This window comes from Felis catus, chromosome A1, assembly GCF_018350175.1.
Source record: "Felis catus isolate Fca126 chromosome A1, F.catus_Fca126_mat1.0, whole genome shotgun sequence".
Classification (NCBI taxonomy): Eukaryota; Metazoa; Chordata; class Mammalia; order Carnivora; family Felidae; genus Felis; species Felis catus.
The window spans coordinates 51,761,912-51,779,890 of NC_058368.1; the positions used below are offsets into that span (position 1 = coordinate 51,761,912).

The following is a 17,979-nucleotide window of genomic DNA, read 5'->3' on the forward strand; positions in this document are numbered from 1 at the left end:
AAGGGATATTCTAGAACCCAGGGGCTTAGCTTAAACAGGTTGTTTGTTCCTCAAGAAACAGCCAGAAAGTTGCAGTTCTCAAAAGCAGAAACAAGACAGCAAATTTAGTGGACTTGAAATGAGATAGGAGCACAATTCAAGAAAGCAGCCAGACTTACGGATGAACAGGTGTTTTCCGATAGCTACTTTGTGCAGGTACATTATGCAAATGTATAGAATCTGTAACTAGTCAATGTACATATATTTGTCGATTCAGTCGAAAACCTGTATTAAGTATTTATTGTATAAAGGACACGGTATTAAAGACTGAAGAGAATCCACTGTAAAATACAGTACTAAATTTTAAGTGGAGCGTGTGTGTGTGTGTGTGTGTGTGTGTGTGTGTGTGTGAAAGAGAGAGAGATGTAGGAGCAGGAACATTATCATGAGACAAGTGTGCAGTTGTTACATTACAAAATATAGTAGTCTAAGTGTCATAAAGGAGATGAACAAAAACAAAATGCAGCAAAGTTTCCAAAAATGTAGAGGACTCTATTCCTTTGGAGGCCTGGGAAATATGTCTTGGAGAAAGGTATTTGAAAGAGCCTTAAGGATAAACAAGATTTTCATAGAGGAAAAAGGTGGGGCCTGTGTTGTATTCCAGAGAACTAACCAAAACAGGGGTTTAAGGTGGACCGGCCCTTTGACTCTGAACAGGCTTTTACTGATGTGAGATTTTTTTTGTTTTGGTTTTTCTTCCAAAAGTGAAGAATTGGATAATATCATCAAAATGAACAAAAGCTTGAATAGGTAAGATTTGAAAACATCCAATTTTTGTTCTATTACTGAGTTGCATATTGTGACTTCTTATGTCTCTTTAGTATTTGAGCACAAGGACCCACATATGGGGCTAATTAAAAGTGGCCTACAAATCTTGAATAAAAAGCTTGCAGGCGTCACTACCAATGAAAGGCTATTTCAATCTAAAGAGACTAATATTAAGGTGTCTTTGATTTTCATACTCTGTTTAGTGAGGCAGTTATATAAAACCACAGTTCTCTTCCTGAAATATTAGTATGCAGGCAGCGTTTAGTTTGGTCACTCAGTGCTTTCAGTTTTATGCTTTACAAAAGCCACTTATTATCTTAGTTAACTTTATCTCCTTAATTTTAAATCATTTATAATTGCTCACTTTAGAAATTATAATAATTGAGGTTTGTGTTGGAAGTGAGTGCAGTTTTTGCTATCTCTCTGTTCCTTTGCCCACCAACATACTAAATGGGTAGGAATCAGAGAAAAAGAGAAACTAGGCAAATGTCAAAGGAGCTCATTGATCAGAGAGATGTGGTTTTCATACCCTGTTCTGACAATATGATCTTATGATTGACTATCAACAACTCATTTAAGTTTTTTTTTCATTTACAAAGAGAGAGGGTATTAGATCAAGGATCACAGACTCCATGGGCTCCCAGGGCAGAAGGGACCTGACTGTATGAAACATAGGGCAATGCCCTGTCCAAAGACTCCAGCTGTTTCTCAGCTGCTGACAGGCCCAGTGTTGCAGACCATTCTCAGGATATCTTGAAAATCCAGGTTTCAATGTGTCATGGCCATCTTTGTAAACACTGGCTCACATTAAAAACAAAACGCTCTGCGGGGCGCCTGGGTGGCGCAGTCGGTTGGGCGTCTGACTTCAACCAGGTCACGATCTCGCGGTCCGTGAGTTCGAGCCCTGCGTCAGGCTCTGGGCTAATGGCTCAGAGCCTGGAGCCTGTTTCCGATTCTGTGTCTCCCTCTCTCTCTGCCCCTCCCCCGTTCATGCTCTGTCTCTCTCTGTCCCAAAAATAAATAAATGTTGAAAAAAAAATTAAAAAAAAAACGCTCTTGGGGTGCCTGGGTGGCTCAGTTGGTTGAGCTTCCGACTTCGGCTCAGGTCATGATCTCGCTGTGCTGACAGCTCAGAGCCTGGAGCCTGCTTCGGATTCTGTGTCTTCCTCTCTCTCTTCCCCTCCCCCACTCACACTCTGTCTCTCTCTCCTTCAAAAATCAATAAACATTAAAAAAAAATTTTTTTTAAACAAAATGCTCTGAATCCAAACAACATGTCATGGATCTACTATGTGTGGATCCCCAGTTTGTATCTTCTATCTTATTTTTCCCTAAGGTCCACTGCAATTTAAATTTTGAGTCTTTGAAAATACCTATTTGGAACAAACCAGTTTCAAGAATTGTGACTCATCGTTTGCAACCAGCTACTATTTCCTGTCTATAACTGACCTCTATATAGAAATATAAACTGGTCTATATTTCTTTAGAGTTAAGTATGTATTATTACCACTGACAAGGTTTTTTATTAATACATTTAAAGAAATCAAGGTCTTGACGGTCTCTTCAGAGCAAATCCTAAGGCAGATCAAACAGAGAAAAGGTAAGTGCAGCTGTCCCTAACCTGAAAATATGGTCTCCCAGATTCCTTGCTGTGTTCTTTCAGACATTAGCTGGAAGGGAGTTGTATCCTCTGGCATGGAAATGTACTAGCAGATGGGGTAGTGCTCTCTGTATTGTACATTAAGCTCAGACATAATTGCCCAGAAGGATTTCTGCTCTTCCATTCAATAAGAGTAAATGAGCAATTCGTGAAGAATGTTTATGGTATCCGACCTTTTAAGATACCACAAAATTTTATTTCAATATGTAGTCTTTTTTACTGGAGTTTCTTTGTGTTTACAGAGCCAAGAGCCTTGAAAATCTCATTTTTATGAGTACCCGAACAGACAAAGATGACAAAGGGTAAGATTTGACTGAGACTCTTACAGGCCTCTTTGATTGAGTCCTAGACTATATACCATCCTGGGTTCAGCCTCTGGCTCAAGACAAGGCAGGCTGGTGGAACAGGCCCTCCCTGGATGGGGGTGAGGAGATGGGTGGATATCTTGGTGGTGGCTCTGCCACCAACATCCGTCTGGATGACCCTGGGCAAGTCACTTAACCTCTGGAACCACTGTGTCCTCCTCCCAAGATGAAGGGCATGACCTAGATGATCTCCAAGTTCCCTTTTGTATCTAAAAATGAAAAAAAAAACTCTAGCTGGCTGTTACAACTAGTGGACTGGCTTATGAAATAAACATATTTACTATAAGATGTTTTGATGCTGGGAGCACAGCCTCTCATCACTGAAGTCTTTATGATGTTCTAAGGCACTTTTCAGTTGGAATCTTGGTTGAGTCACTTCATATGTATATCATGGATATATTTATAAATATCTCAAGATCAAGAGTCCTGCTTTTACTTATTTTATATTATAAAAAGGGTTAGGGAATGATTAGTAACTGCACTGATAGCATTTAAGAGGTAAATTTATAGTTCTACACTGATACTGATGTACTAGAAAATTGACTTACATTATGATACTATTTTTTATGTGAAAAGAAACCGAACCCTTGACAGTTTTATTAAAGAAAATCCCGCAAGAGTCAAGAATGATGAAAGGTAAGAATTTATGAGATCTTTACTGTCTTTCCCCCAGACTGGATGTTTACCTTGAACATGGTTAGTTCTTAGATTTACCTTCCTAACATGATAATTATTTCTATTGTCTCGATTATCTGTTAAAGCCATCTCTCTGTGCCAGTCTGTGCACAGAATGGTATTCTAGCTTTCCAAGTCAATCTTGGCAAATACATGCTGAGGCCTCTCTGATGTAGAACACTTGAAGTCTGTATGATGAAAAGGGTTGGCAGTAAGAACTTCACAGATACAGAATCCTTATTAGCAATCTATTATTATAATGTAAATGTACAAGTATTATTACGGGTATTTTTTTTTCACATGAAGAACAGATGAAATGGGAAAACAGTCAATTCTCTGCGAATGGTTATATGAGCTGTATAGGAAAAGATGTGATTTCCGATATTTAAAAAAATGAAATTGGGAAGGGTCCACGAAAGTGGTGGAAAATAAGAAAATTAGGATGAGCATCTCAAGTAAATCATTTCCGGGCTGGTAAAGAGAAGAAAAGAGATGTGATTTATAATGTGGGATAACTGATAGGAACTGGCTTTTTGATGCAGGAATGACTGAGCTCACTGACCTGGAGAATCCATCCTTCCTTATTTTTCCTTCTTCCCGCCCTTCCTCCCTGCCTTCTTTCTTACACTGAAAGAAACTAAAATGCCAATAGTCTTATCACGGTGAAATCAGAGACAGATGAAAATAGCAAAGGAAAACACCTGGACAATTGGGGGGATTTAGAGGGATTAACTTTGATATCCCCTAATAGCTTTAAGCGATTTGCATGGAAAAGGTTTATTATTGTTTGTAGTCAATTTATATGAAGCACTGGAGACATCATAGAGTTATTTCTACTTTTCCAAGGGTACTTGAGACCTGGGCACTTTTTACTAAAAATGACATGTCTAAATCTTCAAAGGGTTTAGATTTATTTATTTATTTATTTATTTATTTATTTATTTATTTCTCTTTTTTGTTTCTTAATTTTTTTTAGTGTTTATTTTCGAGAGAGAGAGAGAGAGAGTGCAGGGAGGGGCAGATAGAGAGGGAAACAGAATCTGAAGCAGGCTCCAAGCTCTGAGTTGTCAGCACAGAGCCCAATGCAGGGCTTGAACCCATAAACTGTGAGATCACGACCTGAGCAGAAGCCGGATGCTTAACAGACTGAGCCACCCAGGGCGCCCAAAGGGTTTAGATTTAAAATGTTGACTGTCTCATTTCCACCCCTGATCTGAATGATTTTCATGTTTAGAGAAAGCAATATATCAACAAATATATTAAAGTTAGCTTCCCACCAGTCCTCCCTCAAAGGAAAAAGAAAGCACAAACTGAGACCTGAAGGGAACTTTTGCTTTTAAAATGATTTAATGGTAAAGAAAATGTAGTGTACACACACACACACACACACACACACACACACACACACACACTGGAATATTACTTAGCCATAAAAACAAATGAGATCTTGCCATTTGAGACAACGTGGATGGACCTAGAGGGAGTTATGCTAAGTAAAATAAGTCAGACAGAGAAAGATAAATACCATATTATTTTACTTATATGTGAAACCTAAAAAACAAAGAAAAAGCAGAAATAGGCACATAAATACAGAGAATACATAAATACATAAATACTTGAACTGATGGTTGCCAGAGGGGAGCGTAGTGGGGGGATGGGAAAAATAGGTGAAGGAGAGTGGGAGATACAGGCTTTCAGTTATGGAATGAGTAAGTCATGAGGATAAAAGGTATGGTGTAGGGAATATGGTCAATGGTATTGTAATAGCATATTGTATAGTGACGGATGGTAGCTGCACTTGTGAGCATTGTATCATGTATAGAGTTGTCAAATCACTATGTTGTACACCTGCAACTATTGTAAACATTGTGTGTCAACTCTATTTCAATTAAAAACATTTAGTTTACTTTAAAAATAAAAAATAAAGAGCTTGCAGTCACTTGGCTTCAACCCACAGGTCAGGCTCTTTGACCATTAGGTCTTTTGAGAATATGAAGAATAAAATATTAGAGTAAAAAAAAAGACCTGCAGATAGCATAGTCTAATTCCTTTACTTATAGTGAGGGAACTTGGTGCAGAAAAGTGAAATAACAGGGTTGCAATCTTGTTAAAATCAGAACTAGACTTTGAATCCAGATCTCTTCCTTATACTGAAACTGGGCGCTAGGGCTATGATATATAGTAATAAAAGTAATCTGAAAATTGTAACATTGCATAAATGATCAACACAACAACTCAGTTCTAAATGGCAGGAATGTTTATTGTTTTATTAAAAATTATTCCCCGTTAGAATGATTTAATCATAACAGTAATGACTGGGACCTTACTATTGGAAAAGTTACCATATCTCTTCAGCATTTTGCATGAGAAGAGCCACTTGCATTAAACAGTTCTAAAAACTTCTGAGGCTTTAGGTACTGATAACATCTTATTCCTATTGTGAGAAATCTTCTGTTGCCACAAGAGACTGAATTCCTCTCTCTCCTCTCTCTTGCTCTGCCTTCCTCCCTGCTCCAATGTTATGAAGAAACCAAGGCCTTGGAAGTCTTATTAAAGTTAATCAGGGGACTGAAAAAAATGAGAAAGGGTAAGTGCAGCTCCTACTTTGCTGGGGCTCTCTTTTTTCAAGTTAGCTTTTCATAGGTCATTTGAAGTGGGAGTGTTATGCTTTCCTCTGTCACAGATGAAGTGTTGTACTTTAAGCCAATCAGAGAGTAAGCAAAGGAATATGACGAATGCTGTTTCCATAGGACCACATGTTTGAGTTATACTGAACTAAGTACAGGAAATGTGCTACATAATCTCTTATTCTATACTTTCTTAAACAAAACATGAGCCAAGTTTTGTATTTAAGAAATATAAAGGACAAAATTGCAAAGTGAGAGGTATGCTAGGAAGCTTTTCTAAACTGATTTAAACTAAGTGCTGCTGTGGGAGTTAATAAAGATCAGCTAAGGATAATTACATCCAAGTTTTTTAGGTCATTTGGCCTGGAAATATCTGATACGCTTTCCGGGACACTCATTTATACAGATATCAGAGAAAATTGAACATAACCTAAGTGACACAAAATTTTCATGTGTTTTTCTTCCCCCCAGAGAAGCCAAGATCTCCAAATGATTATCAAAGTGAATGCCAGGACAGATAAGACTAGGAGAGGATGAGACCTGTTTTGATTTCTGAATCTTGGTTGATTTCCCCCAAATTTCACTGTGTGATCTTCTCAGTGTCACTGAAGGGGTCACATCTTTGAGTTTTCCCTCTGTCTTCTGTGTCTGATCCCTACCACCCTGATTTTCACTTTGGAGGGTCTGCAATGGATTCTATCTAAATCTATATTTGGTCAATATAAAATCCCAGAGATTAACTTAACTATATTATTGATAGGGAATTTTCATAATAAAATGAATTTAATACTTGTATAATAATTTTCTCCAAAAGTTTTCAATTAATCATCCAATAATATGGAATACTTAGTTATATAGAATACTGTGGGAATTCTTGGAAACTGATCTAAATGTTTTTTTTAAAGAGGTAAAGACCTGGATAATGTTATCAAAGTGAATCCCAAAGGAAGGGAAAATGCCACTGGGTAAGAATTATTAGTGTCTTTAAGTTTGATTTCTGTAAGTGACAATCTTATGATAAAATGATTTTGCATTTTAGCTTCATAACCATATTTTATTAGCATGGAGTGAGACAGTAGCAGTGGGCCCCATGACCTTCCCTTCTTGTTCCTAATAAAATTACTTAATTTTTGAAGAACCGTCCTAATTTTTGATACTAAGTTGCCCTTTATCCCAGATTTTAGGGCTTTGATTTAGTTTATGGATGCATTACTGAATTGTTTCTTTGTATCCAAAGGAAGCATGGTCTTAACAACGTTTTCAAGGTAGATCTCCAAAATAGCAAAGCCAAAGTGGAGGCTTGACTAAAACCCTTGTAAATCAACTTCTCTAAGGATGATATGGTCTCTGAAGGCAACCCAGGGGAGGGACTGGCAGGTGTATCCACTGGAAATTCCACCACGGTTTCCCCTCTTCAGGGCTCTGTCAACATGGCAGCAGCACTGAGTCCCATCACCTCTGCCATCCTCTGCCATCCCTGTGCACTGTCATCCTTTTGCGTTCAAGTCATCCCCTTTTGATATCGTTCAATGTCAATGCTCTTCCATGAGGGTCACATGTGTACCCCTGAGAAATGATTCATTCATTTTCCTACCATGTGACGTATTGTTTTTTTTTTTTTTTTGCTCTTTGTAACTCATCATAACCTAATTATATCTTAAATGGCTTTCATTGGGGAAATGGTTCAGTTTATAGGAAGACATATATTCTTCTCCTTATAACTTTTAAAATATTATTATTGATATTGTTCTCATTATTTAAAACCAGAATAAGCAATTATATCTGATTTGTTGAGTAGAAATCTATATCCTGTCTTGATCCAGTCTAGGACTTTATCTGACTTATATGACTTCTCCAATCATTGTTCACTTGACTAGTGTTTTACTTAATAACATGCATTAAAATTCATTTCTTTGTTCAAAGAAAACAAGACTTCAATGGATTTATTAAAGCAAATCCTGAAACAAATAAAAATATCAAGAGGTAAGACATGTAAAACTTCCTCCCCTTCCTTTGGCATTTATAAGCACATCGGAATCCTGACTGCTTGTCAGGAGACTGCATTGAAATTCAAACCAAGCTCTCTTTTTCCCCAAACAAATCATATTAAGCAGTTTTATACAAGTGATAGTCAGAAGTGATCTTTTGCATTTAATTTATGGGTAAAGTTTACTATCTGGCAGATTTTGCAAAATTAAATGGGAATTTGACTTTATTGAGTTAAATGATTCCTTTCTGTGTGTGTATGTGTGTATGTTTAAGTGTGTATGTGTGTGTATGTGTAAGTACTGCATGTGTGTGTATAAATGTATTTGTGTGTATATAAGTAGTGTGTATGTATAAGTGTGTGGGTATAAGAGTATTTATGTGTACTCAAGGGGGTTCTCCAGAGAAACAGAAACAATAGGATAAGGAATTGGCTCATGCTCTTATGGAAGCTGAAAAGTCCCAAGCTCTGTAGTTGGCAATCTGGATACCTAGAAGAGCCAGTGATTTATAGTTCCAGTCCAAACCCAAATGCCTAAGAATCAGGAGAGCTGATGGTTTAGCTTCCAATGCCAAGAGATGTCTTAGGTCAGTCAGGCAGGCAGAAAAACTCCATTCTAACTCAGTCTTTCTGTTCCATTCTAATCCTCAACTGATTGGGTCATGGCCCTTATGTTAGGGAGGACCATTTGCTTTACTCAGTCTACAGATTCAAATGTTTATCTCATCCCCGAACACCCTCACAGACATACCCAGAATAACATTTGACCCAATGTGTAGGCTTTCTGTGGCCCAGCCAACTTAACATATGAAATTAACCATCAAAATGTGTGTGTGTATATAGTATAACTACATGTAAATATATGTATGTGGTATGTGTGGATATAGGTAGATGCGTTTATGTGCAAACAATGTGTGCACATATATAGTGTTTTTGTGTGTAGCATGTATATATCTATGTAGTGTAGTGTATAAAAATGAAGAGCTTAACAAAGTGTACTTTGTTCTCCTAAGGCTGTCTGGGTTATTTCAGCTCAGGTCATGATCTCACAGTTCCATGAGTTTGAGCTCTGAGTCGGGCTCTGTCTCCTTCTCTCTCTCTGTCCCTCCCCCTCTCACACACTCTCTCTAAATATAAATAAATAAACTTAAAAAAGAGTTCTCCTACCCATTAACTTTCAAGTAAATCCTGAAAGCTTATATTCTCCTGCTTTTTATTTTTTAAAAAGCAGATGGAATATATTTGAAACTGAGCTTGTTGGTACGTTGCTGAAACCAGTGCACCAAATAATTCCATGTGGTTTCCTTTGAACTTCTTTCCATTCAGTTAACTCAGTACATGATATTATTAGTTGATTCGAAAATGTGTCACTGATGTCCGCAGGCCCAGTTAGCAGTGCAAGGACTCAGCTAGTTGAAAAGCTGGTGTGCTATTCTCAGCAACATGACATGGTCCAGCAACGCAGGGAGTTTGAGACTTGTATTTGCACCCAGTAGACTGAGAAGAAAGCATTGATTTCTATGGCTACATGGGGGTTCAGGGAGGTAACTCAAGGTAGTGAATGTGAGCAGGGAATCCTAAAGACCTGGGTTCAAATTCTGGCTTGGTCATTTGCTAGTTCTCATGCTTCAGTTTACTCATCCACAAAATAGGGATCATAACATTATCCTGCCTGGCCCATAGTAGCTGCAAGAAATTGTGAGCAATGATAAAGATTCAGGTGAATTATGTTTTCTTAATGATTCAGATACTGTTCAAATATTTAATTTACTTTGATTTTCCAAGAAAAATCCATGACTTCCATGCTAATTTTTATTTAAAAGAGTATTTCAAATAGTCACCTCTTGTTTTTCATATGTTGATGTGCGACTATGTGCATGCCTACATGTGTCTACAGGCAAATAAATGTTTTATGTGTGTGTGTTTGCATGAATGTGCATATATGTACAGTTGCACCTTTGTATGTACACCAGTCCACATGCATATGAGTATGTGCATGTTTTTGCAAACGCACCTGTGTGTGATTGCATAACAATGCACGCATGCTGTGTATACGTGGATACGTGTATATCTATGCTTTTGTATGTATATGAGTACATATGTACATGGATGTGTATGTGTGTGCACCCATGTCCAATGCTTGGGAGTATGCACAGTGTGTGTTTGTGCTTGCTGAGAGCTTTTAGGGACAGTAGTTGTCTTTTTCTTTTACTACGCATAATTAAGTTCTGTAGATCTTTTATTTTTTTAACGTAAAAAAATCTTTTAATGTTTATTTATTTTTGAGAGACAGAGACAGAGTATGAGTGGGGGAGGGGCAGAGAGAGAGGGAGACACAGAATCTGAAACAGGCTCCAGGCTCTGAGCTGTCAGCACAAAGCCTGATGCAGGGCTCAAACTCACGAACCGTGAGATCATGACCTGAACTGAAGTCGGACGCTCAACTGACTGAGCCACCAAGGTGCCCCTAACTTTTTTTTTGTTTATTTGTTTTTGAGAGAGAGAGAGAGAGAAAGAGAGAGAGAGAGTGCTCAAGCAGGGGAGGGACAGAGAGAGAGGGAGACAGAGAATCCCAAGGCAGGCTCCAGGCTCTGAGCTGTCAGCACAGAGCCAGACATGGGGTTCGAACTCATGAACCACGAGATCATGACCTGAGCCGAAGTTGGACACTTAACTGACTGAACCACCCAGGCACCACTGTATATCTGTTAAAAGTAAAGCCAAATCCTGCTCCCTCTCTTATTTAAAAAAGTACAATATTTGTCCATTTCAGGTAGAATACAATTCTAACCCTTAGCAATTGTCTTTCACTTGTTCAGTAAAGTCCAGCCAAACTGATCTTTTTTGTATTCCTGGCTCATTCCTGATTTAAGACTTCTGCATATGCTATTCCCATTTTGGGACTGCTCTACCCTCATATTGTCACTTTCTCAAAGAAGTCATTTCTGACCACCAAATGTAATTGTCACCACCCCCTCCTCCAACCCCAGTTGTGTTCTGTGCCAGAACACAGGCACCAGGCACTCTCTAATTTTCTTCAGAGCATGTATTGTTATTTAGAATTGTGACATTCATTTATATGTTTGATTGTATATTGCCTGCCTCTTCCTGAGTTAGAATGGAAGCTTCATGAGGGCTAAGCCTATGTCTGTATTATTCACAGGTGTCCATAACTATTTGTGGATTGAAGGAATGAATAAATACTGAGGATGCGTACACTATGGGGCATTGATTCACATAGTTTAACTCAAAATATTATTTTAAATTACTGCATTAATTAGAACACTCTTCTTTATTGATTTTATTTACTTTGAGATTTAAATAAACCCTCATTGATATATGTTTTATTTAATATGGTTAAAGAGATCAAGTTCTTGGCAATATAATCAAAGCTAACTCCAAAATCAACACAAGTATTACAAGGGAGCGGTTGTAATGCTTACTGTTGTGTTATTTTTTTGAGTACTCAAATGTGAAAATAGAATCCTGGAATATTTTTTCTCTGACTCTGGAATTTAAATCTCACATACTTCATTTAGGCAAAAATCAACAAGAGGTAAAAAAAAAAAAACCCACATCAACAAGGGGGTGTTCTGGGGTAGAATAGTTGGTTCTTTCAGGTTGTTTCATTTTGCATAAAAAAAGTCCACACATTTTTTTTTTGTTGCTGCTTTTAGCCTGGGTATATACATTCTCAGATATCTGGATAAAAGTAAAATCTTAAGTCAACATCTAGTTGCTTCAAAATACCTGTATCTGTGATGTTGTATACATGCAACCTCAGAGACTGTGATACAATCTTAGTAGGGTCACAGAGCATGGAGAAACAGGGTATAAAAGTACCTTCTTTAGAGGAGCCTGGGTGGCTCAGTTGGTTAAACTCCCGACTCTTGATTTTGACTCAAGTCATGATCTCACAGTTCGTAGGATTGAGTCCCACATCAGGCTCTGCGCTGACAGCATGGACCCTGCTTGGGATTTTCTCCCTCTCTCTACCCTTCCTGTGCATATTCCCTCTTTCTCTCTCTCTCTCTCTTGAAATAAATAAATAAACATTTTTAAAAAGCACCTTCTGCGGATGTCCTTTACCCATGTGGCATCCTCTGTAGGTCACAGGGCTATTGGCTTGTGCTGCGTATGTGGAAAACAGAAACAATAAGAAAAGCAAAATTCCATTAAGATTAGAAACAGAATATTAAAAGATAACAACAAAATACTGACATGTTTTTAATGACTACATGGGGTTTTTTATTATAGTAAATATATCTTACATTTCAGAACTCTATAGATTTTAATCTTCCTATTGTTTGTTGCCAATGCAACTACTCAAAATTTGTAGTTTTAACACATATTTATAAATGCCAGATAGATACCAGGTTCTATATCACGGACTTTAACAAACTGGTATATTAATCTTCATCCAGTCTTGTGAATAGAAAACCTACTAATAAATGTCAATTTTTCAAAATATGGATTCTTCAAGGTTAATTTTAAATTCCCACAGCATATTGGAAGTTGATATTAAGATGATGTGGCTTCTGGAATGTTCCATGAGATGCATATACAGACTATTAGAAAATGTTTAGCGCACCTGGCAAAGGTTAGGAGCATGACATTAAACGAATCACAATAGAGACAGAGTTCAGTGCAGTATTTGTGACTGGCCTAAAGTCGCCAAGATTAAAATATTGTCTCACTGAATCTCAGAGATGTATAAATCCCTACATAGTCAACTTTAACATTATTCCATTCTTTGGCATGATCTCAGTAAATGTTAATAAAGTTTCTGAGTTTTAATAAATAGTTTTCATCATTTGGTGTTAATCTATCACTAACCTCACCGTTTCTTCAATGTTTTAAAGGGGCCAGAGCCTTGACAATCTCATCAACGTGACCCCTGAAGTAAACAGAAGTAATGCAGGGTGAAGATTATGTCTTATCTTTCTTCCTTCCCTGACTGCATCAATTTGTGGCCCTCATCAGAGAAGCTATATAGAAAAATCTTTGCATTGGAATCAGCAAGTCTGAAATCCATTACTTCCCAGCTGGGTGCCTTTGAGCAAGTCCCTTGAACACTCTGAGCTGAGGCTTCTTTAGTCATAAAATGAGGGTCATGTCTGTTCTACCATTGTCACTTGATTGTTGAAGGATCAAATGACATAATGGATATAAAATCCCTTTAAAGCAAGAAAGCACCAAAAATGGAAATTATTACCAAAATATAGTTAAGTAACAGCTACAGTGTTGGATTAAATACTTGGGAGGTGTGTGAAAGTTTTTGCAAATCACTATATTGTTCCTGATTGATTTTTTAAAAACTCAATATTGCCCTGATATTATGGTTTTATTTTGAGGGTAAATAAGAATCTGAGCCAGTATATCGATGATCTATATGGAAGTCAAAATTGTACTTTTTAAAATTAAGGCCATAGACTGGTATTGATTTCTCTTAAAACTTAATAGAAAAATTCATCTTGAGCATATATATCTTTTAAATAAATACTTAGTTGATTTAATTCCATTTTTACTTATCATTTTTTTTTGTTTAAGTTCCAAAGATCTTGATAACCTCATCAAAGTGGTTCCGAGAACAGGAAAAAGTGTGCAAGGGTAAGTTTTAATATGCTTCTTTTTTTTTTGTTTTTGTTTCACACATATCAATGCTTGAAAAGATAATTAAATTAATATTTTAAGAGACTGACACTGAGGTCAATGATAGTTTAAGAATGTGACCTCCCTGAACTCATGTCTGAAATGGTTAACTAGAGAATAGCTGAACTAGAAGATAAATTTATGGAAAAAGGAGAAGCTGAGAAAAAGAGAGATAAAAAATCCAGGAGTATGAGGGGAAAATTAGAGAACTAAGTGATGCACTAAAGAGAAATAATCTACATAAAATTGGTATTCCAGAGGAGGAAGAGAGAGGGAAAGGTACTGAAGGTGTACTTGAAGAAATAATAGCTGAGAACTTCCCTGATCTGGGGAAGGAAAAAGGCATTGAAAGCCAAGAGGCATAGAGAACTCCCTTCAGATGTAACTTGAATTGATCTTCTGCATGACATACCATAGTGAAACTGGCAAATACAAGGATAAAGAGAAAATTCTGAAAGCAGCTAGGGATAAACGTGCTCTAACATATAAAGGGAGACTGATAAGACTCGTGACAGATCTCTCTGCTGAAACTTGGCAGGCCAGAAAGGAATGGCAGGAAATCTTCAATGTGTTGAACAGAAAAAATATGCAGCCGAGAATCCTTTATCCAGCAAATCTGTCATTTAGAATAGAAGGAGAGATAAAGGTCTTCCCAAACAAACAAAAACTGAAGGAATTCATCACCACTAAACCAGCCTTACAACAGATCCTAAGGGGGATTCTGTGAGACAAAGTACCAGAGACATCACTACAAGCATGAAACCTACAGACATCACAATGACTCTAAACCCATATCTTTCTATAATAACACTGAATGTAAATGGACTAAATGCACCAACCAAAAGACATAGGGTATCAGAATGGATAAATAAAACAAGAGCCATCTATTTGCAAGATGGACTCTACAAGAGACTCATTTTAGACCTGAGGACACCTTCAGATTGAAAATGAGGGGATGGAGAACTATTTATCATGCTACTGGAAGTCAAAAGAAAGCTGGAGTAGCCATACCTATATCAGACAAACTAGACTTTAAATTAAAGCCTGTAACAAGAGATGAAGGAGGGCATTATATAATAATTACAGGGTCTATCCATCAAGAAGAACTAAATAAATGTCTATGTGCCGAATATGGGAGTCCCCAAATATATAAAACAATTACTCACAAACATAAGCAACCTTATTGACAAGAATGTGGTAATTGCAAGGAACTTTAATACACCACTTACAACAATGGAAAGATCATCTAGACACATGGTCAATAAGGAAACAAGGGCCCTGAATGATACATTGGATCAGATGGACTTGACAGATATATTTAGAACTCTGCATCCCAAAGCAACAGAGGATACTTTCTTCTTGAGTGCACATGGAACATTCTCCAAGATAGATCACATACTGGGTCACAAAACAGCCCTTCATAAGTATACAAGAATTGAGATCATACCATGCATACTTTTGGACCACAATGCTATGAAGCTTGAAATCAACCACAGGAAAAAGTCTGGAAAACCTCCAAAAGCATGGAGGTTAAAAAACACACTACTAAAGAATGAGTGGGTCAACCAGGCAATTAAAGAAGAAATTTAAAAATATATGGAAAGAAATGAAAATGAAAATACAACAATCCAAATGCTTTGGGATGCAGCAAAGGCAGTCCTGAGAGGAAAATACATTGCAATCCAGGCCTATCGCCAGAAACAAGAAAAATCCCAAATACAAAATCTAACAGCACACCTAAAGGAAATTGAAGCAGAGCAGCAAAGACACCCTAAACCCAGCAGAAGAAGAGAAATAATAAAGATCAGAGCAGAAATAAACAATATAGAATCTAAAAAAAAACTGTAGAGCAGATCAATGAAACCAAGAGTTGGTTTTTTGAAAAAATAAACAAAATTGATAAACCTCTAGCCAGGCTTCTCAAAAAGAAAAGGGAGATGACCCAAATAGATAAAATCATGAATGAAAATGGAATTATTACAACCAGTCCCTCAGAAATACAAGCAATGATCAGGGAATACAATGAAAAATTATATGCCAAAAAACTGGACAACCTGGAAGAAATGGACAAATTCCCAAACACCCACACACTTCCAAAACTTAAACAGGAGGAAATAGAAAGCTTGAACAGACCCATAACCAGCAAAGAAATTGAATCAGTTATCAAAAATCTCCCAACAAATAAGAGTCCAGGACCAGATGGCTTCCCTGGGGAATTCTACCAGACACTTAAAGCGGAGATAATACCTATCCTTCTCAAGCTATTCCAAAAAATAGAAAGGGAAGGAAAACTTCCAGACTCATTCTATGAAGTCAATATTACTTTGATTCCTAAACCAGACAGAGACCCAGTAAAAAAAGAGAACTACAGACCAATATCCCTGATGAATATGGATGCAAAAGTTCAACAATATACTAGCAAATCGAATTCAACAGCATATAAAAAGAATTATTCACCATGATCAAGTGGGATTCATTCCTGGGATGCAGGGCTGGTTCAACATTCGCAAATCAATCAACGTGATACATCACATTAATAAAAGAAAAGATAAGAACCATATGATCCTGTCAATCGATGCAGAAAAAGCATTTGACAAAATTCAGCATCGTTTCTTAATAAAAACCCTCGAGAAAGTCGGGATAGAAGGAACATACTTAACCATCATAAAAGCCATTTATGAAAAGCCCACAGCTAATATCATCCTCAATGGGGAAAAACTGAGAGCTTTCCCTCTGAGATCAGGAACACAACGGGGATGTCCACTCTCACCGCTGTTGTTTAACATAGTGTTGGAAGTGCTAGCATCAGCAATCAGACAACAAAAGGAAATCAAAGGCATCAAAATTGGCAAATTTTGCAAAGCTTTCACTTTTTGCAGATAAATCATATTATATATGGAAAACCCGATAGACTCCACCAAAAGTCTGGTAGAACTGATACATTAATTCAGTAAAGTCGCAGGATACAAAATCAATGTACAGAAATCAGCTGCATTCTTAGATACTAATAATGAAGCAACAGAAAGACAAATAAAGAAACTGATCCCATTCACAATTGCACCAAGAAGCATAAAATACCTAGGAATAAATCTAACCAAAGATGTAAAAGATCTGTATGCTGAAAACTATAGAAAGCTTATGAAGGAAACTGAAGAAGATATAAAGAAATGGAAAAACATTCCGTGCTCATGGGTTGGAAGAATAAATATTGTTAAAATATCAATACTACCCAAAGCAATCTACACATTCAATGCAATCCCAATCAAAATTGCACCAGCATTCTTCTTGAAGCTAGAACAAGCAATCCTAAAATTCACATGGAACCACAAAAGGCCCCGAACAGCCAAAGTAATTTTGAAGAAGACCAAAGCAGGAGGCATCACAATCCCAGACTTTAGCCTCTACTACAAAGCTGTAATCATCAAGACAGCATGGTATTGGCACAAAAACAGACATATAGACCAATGGAATAGAATAGAAACCCCAGAACTAGACCCACAAAAGTATGGCCAACTCATCTTTGACGAAGCGGGAAAGAATATCCAATGGAAAAAAGTCTCTTGAACAAATGGTGCTGAGAGAACTGGACAGCAATATGCAGAAGAATGAAACTAGACCACTTTCTTACACCATTCGCAAAAATAAACTCAAAATGGATAAAGGACCTGAATGTGAGACAGGAAACCATCAAAACACTAGAGGAGAAAGCAGGAAAAGACCTCTCTGACCTCAGCCGTAGCAATCTCTTACTCGACACATCCCCAAAGGCAAGGGAATTAAAAGCAAAAATGGACTATTGGGACCTCATGAAGATAAAAAGCTTCTGCACAGCAAAGGAAACAATCAACAAAACTAAAAGGCAACCAATGGAATGGGAAAAGATATTTTCAAATGACATATTGGACAAAGGGCTAGTATCCAAAATCTATAGAGAGCTCACCAAACTCCACACCTGAAAAACAAATAATCCAGTGAAGAAATGGGCAGAAAACATGAATAGACACTTCTCTAAAGAAGACATCCAGATGGCCAACAGACACATGAAAAGATCCTCAACGTTGCTCCTTATCAGGGAAATAGAAATCAAAACCACACTCAGATATCACCTCACGCCAGTCAGAGTGGCCAAAATGAACAAATCAGGAGACTATAGATGCTGGCGAGGATGTGGAGAAACGGGAACCCTCTTGCACTGTTGGTGGGAAT

General features: G+C 37.3%; 1 protein-coding gene across 18 annotated transcripts in view; it reads left to right on the forward strand.

Moving 5' to 3' along the window:
• The window catches only part of SCEL (sciellin), a 320,878-nt gene that overhangs the window by 267,246 nt on the left and 35,653 nt on the right, over nucleotides 1-17,979 (forward strand). For 14 of the 18 annotated variants that reach the window (XM_045054657.1, XM_019828151.3, XM_019828143.2 and 11 more), the window contains 9 exons: nucleotides 745-789; nucleotides 2,348-2,407; nucleotides 2,710-2,769; nucleotides 3,409-3,468; nucleotides 6,035-6,094; nucleotides 7,040-7,099; nucleotides 8,058-8,117; nucleotides 12,984-13,043; nucleotides 13,672-13,731. In XM_045054657.1, coding sequence (XP_044910592.1) covers nucleotides 745-789; nucleotides 2,348-2,407; nucleotides 2,710-2,769; nucleotides 3,409-3,468; nucleotides 6,035-6,094; nucleotides 7,040-7,099; nucleotides 8,058-8,117; nucleotides 12,984-13,043; nucleotides 13,672-13,731 — 525 coding nt within the window. The remainder of the gene's footprint in view (nucleotides 1-744; nucleotides 790-2,347; nucleotides 2,408-2,709; nucleotides 2,770-3,408; nucleotides 3,469-6,034; nucleotides 6,095-7,039; nucleotides 7,100-8,057; nucleotides 8,118-12,983; nucleotides 13,044-13,671; nucleotides 13,732-17,979) is intronic. The other 4 variants (XM_019828188.2, XM_019828190.2, XM_019828156.2 and 1 more) reach the window with 2 other exon arrangements.